General features: G+C 40.4%; 1 protein-coding gene across 1 annotated transcript; it reads right to left on the reverse strand.

Moving 5' to 3' along the window:
- Nucleotides 1-5,940: 5,940 nt before the first annotated feature.
- Nucleotides 5,941-6,530, reverse strand: LOC117328652. Its single transcript, XM_033886096.1, has 2 exons — nucleotides 6,400-6,530; nucleotides 5,941-6,233 (listed from the first exon to the last, which is right to left on the reverse strand). The coding sequence occupies exons 1-2, from the start codon at nucleotides 6,503-6,505 to the stop codon at nucleotides 5,941-5,943; spliced, it is 399 nt and encodes a 132-aa protein (XP_033741987.1). The 5' UTR covers nucleotides 6,506-6,530.
- Between the last annotated feature and the right edge of the window lie 888 nt (nucleotides 6,531-7,418).

Consider the following 7,418-nt stretch of genomic DNA (forward strand, 5'->3'; position numbering starts at 1 on the left):
CCCCACGTAGGTTTCGAACTCACATCCCAGAGGTGGAGGGCTAGTGATAAAGTGTTGGGACACCTTAACCACTCGGCCACCTTGTGTGGACATTAAACTCCATCAATCAACCCACAGGCAACAAACATGTATGTTGTAATGCAGAATGCTTTTCATATCGTGACCATGAAATTAACAAAATGACACAATTTCATTTAAGTAGGTGAAAGTGACACATCCACTTCTCTGGAATTCTTAATTTTGAATAGTATCTGGCACGGACAGTGCTGAAGTAATTTTTCTTAAAACTTTTTGTTCCAAATTAAACCTTTGACATTTTTGTTTAGGTTTTATCAACGCAAGATTCTTTGAAACTACAACCAATTCTTGTGACAGTTTGGACGTGATCGGACATAAACTTATGTGTTTTTACAGTGAAATATTGAACTGTTCTGTTTGTTGGGTTAAAATGAGGAAAGTATGGGTTTACATCTACTGTAACGGTCGACTACACTTAATCCAAACTAGAGCTGTCACCGAGGGGGTGACAAGTATACCCCATGCTTATCCATGATTGGTTTGGATACTTTGTGAAGCTGCCTATTTATGAGTTACTATAACCAAATCAACACAACTTCATGCCATCCTTCAACTCTGTATAAAGTTTCAGGAAAATCCATCAAAAACTAATTGAATGCATAGCCGAACAAAATTATGACACAATTTGTATGAAAAAAGGGGCATAACTCTGTTAAAAATGGCTAAAGTGACATAATTGTTTAAAAGGACTACTTGGGGAAAATCACAACACCATATGGTCTCTTAACTATACACCAATTTTGTGAAAACTGAGGAAATGCATAACTGACAAAATTATAACCATTTTTCAAATAAAGTGGTATAACTATGTAAAAAGCATTTTTTTCGGAAAAAGCATTTACTGGAGGCACAAGTGCATGCAGTCCTTCAACTGTGTAAAAAGTTTCAAGAAAATCCATTGAAAACTAAATAAATTCTATAGCAGGACAAACTTGTAACCGTTTCTTACATAAAGGGTCATAACTCTGGGTTTTATAGGAAAAAGCTGTTCCTGGCGGCAAAATTCCATGTGGTCCTTCAACTCTGTATAAAGTTTCAAGAAAATCCATCCAAAACTAAGTGTATGCATGGATGGACAAAATTTTGCTCGTTTTTAAAGAAAAATGGGCATAAATCTATTAGAACTGGTAATGCGGCAAAATCTTTGCATAGAGCACAGCCTCATAGGGCCCTCTACCTACATATATACCATTTTAGTAAAATCCATTGAAAACAAAGCAAATGCATAGCTGGACAAGCTTGTAACCATTTTTTACATAAAGGGACATAACTCTGTTAAAAAGGGCTAAATCGCAAAATCACAAAATCACTGCAGGGAACACAAGTTCATATGGTCTTCTAACTATATACCAAATTTGAGTGAAATCCCCCCCCCCCCCCCCCCCAACTTTGTTGGGGGGGGGGGGGGGGGTATAAATATTTAAAACCTGTGAAGTTACCAAAATATCACCCAAGGATCTTATAACCATTGAGAAATCTTGGGCCTGATGAAGGCATAAATTATTCCCCTTGTTATTACAAGCACTATCATCTACATGGTAGAAATATGATAAAATACTCAAATTTGTGGTCAGGTGGCATAGTGCTAACACATTGGTCTTCTTAACCTAGGATTACAAATCTGATATAAAACAGTAACTATGGGGTCATCTGGCTAAAAAAGAGGGTTTTCTCCAGTACTCCGGTTTCCTCAGACAGTTAACCCCTCACATGCTTCCATCTGAGCCAACAAGAGTCCTTGATATCAGTTGATATCAGATGTTCGTGGAACCACAGTCCCAAGTATTTATACTTAGAACATAAGAGGCACCTCATGTAAATTTAAACAGTGTTAAAGTTGAAGAAGGATTACGAAAATGAACAACGTTAGTTTGGTCCTTGTTTATAAACAGTTTCCATTTGCACACCATTCTGCTAGAACTTTACAATGTTTATTTCGAACATCAATTTTCCAGCTGACCAGAACCAATTAGAGGTCAAGTTCGTCAAAAGGTCGAGCTGTCCTATACTTGAAACGAACGTCGGCTGTACTAGTCACCTCCGAGATCAATTATCGAACTGACCATTATGACGTTGTCATAATTCCAGTACCATGATTTATCAACACAACTCCAGTGGTCAATAGCAATATATTTTTATTGATCAATGCAACAACAATTATGGTCTGGCTACAACAAGGTAGAAGTGACCTGTAAAAACCGCGGGTCAAGAGATGCCTTGGCCCGGCTAGAATTGCGCGAGGGGTCTTAGTGTGGGGGGAAACCGGAGTACCCGGGGAAAACCCACGTGGTCGGGGCTGGTGACCCCAAACCTTTTCACATCCGATCGGGGTATCAAACCCCAGTCGCCTTGGTGAAAGGCAAGTGTGTTACCACTGTGCCAGCCGACCACCCCATGGCTTGGATCTGTAATTGAAACAAAAGTTTGTGTCATTAAAAAAGAAAATGAAGGTGTTATCATCATTGATAAATATATATATGAGCTGCGAAAGCGCTTGAAAGCCAGTCGTCGAGTTTTTTATTATTAGTATATCTTTATTCTTACTTTCACATGGAAACAAACTATTTTTTTCACTTTATTTATATATATATATATAGATCTACAAACGAAACATGAATTCTGACCTGTCCTGTCCATGACCTATCCTATCCTATCCTGTCTGTCCTGTCCTGTCCTGTCTAGGACATACCCTGTCCTGTCCTGTCGTCCTTGTTCTGACCTGTCCTGTCTGTCCTGTCTATCCTGTCCAGGACATATCCTGTCCCGTCCTGACCTGTCCTGACCTGTCCTGTCCTGTCCTGACCTGTCCTCTCTGTCTTTCCTGTCCTATCCTGTCCAGGACATATCCTGTCATATCTGTCCTGTCCTGTCCAGGACATATCCTGTCATATCTGTCCTGTCCTGTCCTGTACTGTCTATCCTGTCCAGAACTGTCTGTCCTGACCTGTCTGTCCTGTCCTCCCTGTCTGTCCTGTCTATCCTGTCCAGGACCTATCCTGTCCTGTCCTCCCTGTCTGTCCTGTCCAGGACATATCCTGTCATGTCCTGACCTGTCTGTCCTGTCCTCCCTGTCTGTCCTGTCTTTCCTGTCCAGGGCATATCCTGCCCTGTCATCCCTGTCTGTCCTATCCTGTCTGACATGTCCGGTCTGTCCTGTCTATCCTGCCTAGGACATATCTTGTCCTGTCTGTCCTGTCCTGACCTGTCCTGTCCTGTCCTGTCCTGTCCTGTCCTGTCCTGTCCTCCGTCTGATATGTCCGTCCTGTCCTGTCCTGTCTGTCCTGTCTGTCCTGTCCTGTCTGTCCTGTCCTGTCTGCCCTGACCTATCCTGTCTGACCTGTCATGTCCTTCAATTCGGAATTCGTAAGGCACGCTCAGTCAATACACAGGCGTCTGTTTCTGGTTTGTATTTATAGAACAAGAGATCCCAGAGGGATCTTGGCGCCCACCATTGAATGATCTTTATAGGTTCCATGTCAGATTGATCTTTTCTCTACTTTTCCCTTCCTCTAAGTCTTACTAATCTGTGTAAATTCAGAAACAGCCCTCTAGGACTTTTCAAACAAGGGTAACCTATATATAAAATTTAAGATTTGGCGATAATGGCTGTCTGTTGTTTTCGGATTGGTCCCAAAATGCAACACCAGGGACCAAGGGGAACCTACATATGAAATTTTCAGAAAGATCCCTTCAGTACCTTCTGTAAAATAGCGATAACAAACTTCAATTGTCAAAATACAAGATGGCTGCCTGTCAGGCAGGTTGTTTTCTGACTGGTCTCAAAATCCAATATGCATAACTAGGCACAGAGGGCAACCTACAAATGAAATTTCAGAAAGATCCCTTCAGCAATTTCTGAGAAATAGCGATAACAAACTTCAATTGTCAAAATCCAAGATGGCTGCCTGTCGGCCATGTTGTTTTCCGATTGGTCTCAAAATGCAATATGCATAACTAGGCACCAAGGGGAACCTACATATGAAATTTGAGAAAGATCTCTTCAGTACTTTCTCAGAAATAGCGATAACAATCTTAAATTGTCAAAATCCAAGATGGCTGCCTGTCGGCCATGTTGTCTTCCGATTGGTCTCAAAATGCAATATGCATAACTAGGCACCAAGGGGAGCCTACATATGAAATTTGAGAAAGATCCCTTCAGTACTTTCTCAGAAATAGCGATAACAAACTTCAATTATCAAAATCCAAGATGGCTGCCTGTCGGCCATGTTGTCTTCCGATTGGTCTCAAAATGCAATATGCATAACTAAGTACCAAGGGGAGCCTACATATGAAATCTGAGAAAGATCCCTTCAGTACTTTCTCAGAAATAGCAATAACAAACTTCAATTATCAAAATACAAGATGGCTGCCTGTCGGCCATGTTGTTTTCCGATTGGTCTCAAAATGCAATATGCATAACTAAGTACCACAGGGAGCCTACATATGAAATCTGAGAAAGATCCCTTCAGTACTTCTTCAGAAATAGCGATAACAAACTTCAATTATCAAAATCCAAGATGGCTGCCTGTCGGCCATGTTGTTTTCCGATTGGTCTCAAAATGCAATATGCATAACTAGGCACCAAGGGGAGCCTACATATGAAATTTGAGAAAGATCCCTTCAGTACTTTCTCAGAAATAGCGATAACAAACTTCAATTGTCAAAATCCAAGATGGCTGCCTGTCGGCCATGTTGTTTTCCGATTGGTCTCAAAATGCAATATGCATAACTAGGCACCAAGGGGAACCCACATATGAAATTTGAGAAAGATCCCTTCAGTACTTTCGGAGGATTAGCGATAACAAGAATTGTTTACGGACGGACGGAGGGACGGACGGACGGACGGACGGACGGAGGGACGGACGACGGACCACGGACGCAGGGCGATTTGAATAGCCCACCATCTGATGATGGTGGGCTAAAAAAAGTAACTGCCCTTACTCTTACTCCATGTATACCTCACATTAACCAGAAACAGGCGCCTGTGGTCAATTCCACGTCATTGTCAACTGACCAAATTCCCTGTAGCTCACTTTAAGTATAATATGAAAACATCAAGACAAAAACATTAAGCAGAAGAATCAAACGTGTCCCCGGTTTCTACCATCATGTCATCGTTCGACTTCTTTTCACAGCTCTTTTCATTTTTCTGTGTCTCCTTCTTTTTTCCCTTTCCTTCATTCCCCCTCCCTCCCTTCCTCTCTTTGGGAATTGACCACTTATACCTCACTCAATACTTCACATCATCATCATCATCATCATCATATCATCATCATCATCATCATCATCATTATCATCATATCATCATATCATCATCATCATCATCATCATCATCATATCATCATCATCATCATCATCATCATATCATCATCATCATTTATACACACCTAGCCATAAAAAACAAAAGCCAGATCTTGACCTCCACCGAGTTTGTCTGGTCCATGCGACTTCCAGATGGCTTCCCTTCGGATGGCCACAGGACAGTTCCGCAGGGGAAGGACCTGTACAAACATAAAATAAAGAAAAGAAAAGAAACTATGGAAAACAAGGGTTTCTCACACGACAGACTTCCCTTTTTTTCTTTTCTTCACTTATCTTTTTTTTTTCTTTTTTTTCTAAATTTTTTTTTTTATTATTAATATATAGATTATCTATACTTTTTTTCCGATATCAAAATAGATGGAGGGTAAAAATCGGAGCTTAACATTAGATAAACATTAAATGATAAAAAATCTTGCGACGCCATTCAACAAGCCGATGTCACAAATCTTGGAACACGTTGTCGTCGTCATCATCGTCATCATCGTCGTCATCGTCATCATCATCATCATCATCATCATCATCATCATCACTTATACATACCTAGCGAGGGACGGGGTACCAGTTGTTAATCTGGCGTTGGATGCATCGTGGGAAAATAACCATGTGCTCTTCCTCAAAATGACCACACATCTTCCTCTTCCAGTAAAGGTCGTCTTGGGGTAGTTCCTTGGTCAACACTACGGACAGCTCCAGTCCATAGTTGAACAACAGCATTGCCTTCGATCTCTCTGAGAAGTTTTTTTTGTCCTTTTGTAGAGATGTGGAAGGCTTCCAGGGTGTCTTCCTTTCTACCTGGCATGGAACAGTTCCACAGCTGCGGCAGGTGGAAGGACCTGTACAAGCACATGCTGAATATCAAATCATATCTTAAGAATACAAGGGTTCCGCTTAGACATACGCAATTTCTCTTCTTCGTTGAATTAATGCGAATGATTTGGAAATCGTCTGCAATCCAATGCAAGATAAAAAGACTTTTGTAAATTGATAAATATTACTCACGGGCTCTCCATTCCTGGAACATGGAAACCATGGATTTCCATTTCCTTTTGGCGCTGTTTCCAATCGACGACGCATTAGCAAATAGCATGGTCATAGGAGCGCACATGAGGTTACAGAATACCTCGGTTCCAATTCCCTGAAAATAAATTAATTGTTTCATGATCACATTATTTCATTAAAGCTGTCAATGTTCCGTACAAATTCTTCAACAGTTCCAATATGAAAATATGTAGCACGAAAAAGGTTATTCTTTTTTTTAATCGGAGTTTACACAGGAGACACAGAGTTATAAAATGTATATGTACTACAGTAACCTGCTAAATTGTATATATAAGTTATATAATTTATCTCATATAATACTTGCCCATAATACATCGGCTGGCGCTGGACAAATGTTCTCCGCCTCTGTCCCCGTAAGATAACTTAGCGTCGCTGGGAGGTAACCTGGCTCGGACTCCACACTACATTACAAAGTTATGAAGTTAATACGATATCTCAGACACGCCATATTTGACGTTAACTTGAGTATTCTCTGATAAGAATTTGTAATCAAGGATAAAACAAAATATGGAAAATGTTCAAACTATGGCGCGGGAAGGATGTCATAATTAAATATTTTTGCCTAGGCAAAAACAAAATATTGTCTAGACAAAAATATTTCTGCATAAGCAAAAATAATTCTGCCTAGGCAAATTTCGATTTCTGCCTAGGCAAAAATCGAATATTGCCTAGGCTGAAATACTTTTGCCTAAGCAATATTAGATTTTTGCCTAGGCAGAACTAATTTTGCCCAGGCAATATTTTATTTCTGCCTAGGCAAAAATATTTAATTATGACATCCTTCCCGCGCCATATCAAACTTACCACGTAAAGTATTGGCTAACAGTGGGGTACATGTGTATGGCACTCATCAGTGCCACTGACATCAATAAAACCCTACTTGGCCTATCCATCGTGTGAATTCCAATGTTATAGACGGAAGAGTTTAGAAGACTGTTAAACTCCGAGTTTACCGATTG

The sequence above is a fragment of the Pecten maximus genome, chromosome 6 (genome assembly GCF_902652985.1).
Source record: "Pecten maximus chromosome 6, xPecMax1.1, whole genome shotgun sequence".
Lineage (NCBI taxonomy): Eukaryota > Metazoa > Mollusca > Bivalvia > Pectinida > Pectinidae > Pecten > Pecten maximus.

What these genes read in the sequence shown, in the direction of transcription:
- LOC117328652 (XM_033886096.1), bottom strand. Translation starts at nt 6,505, where the DNA reads ATGTGCGCTCCTATGACCATGCTATTTGCTAATGCGTCGTCGATTGGA. An exon ending in GTTCCAGGAATGGAGAGCCC is followed by an intron (nt 6,234 to 6,399) that starts GTGAGTAATATT and finishes GTGCTTGTACAG; the next exon opens with GTCCTTCCACCTGCCGCAGC.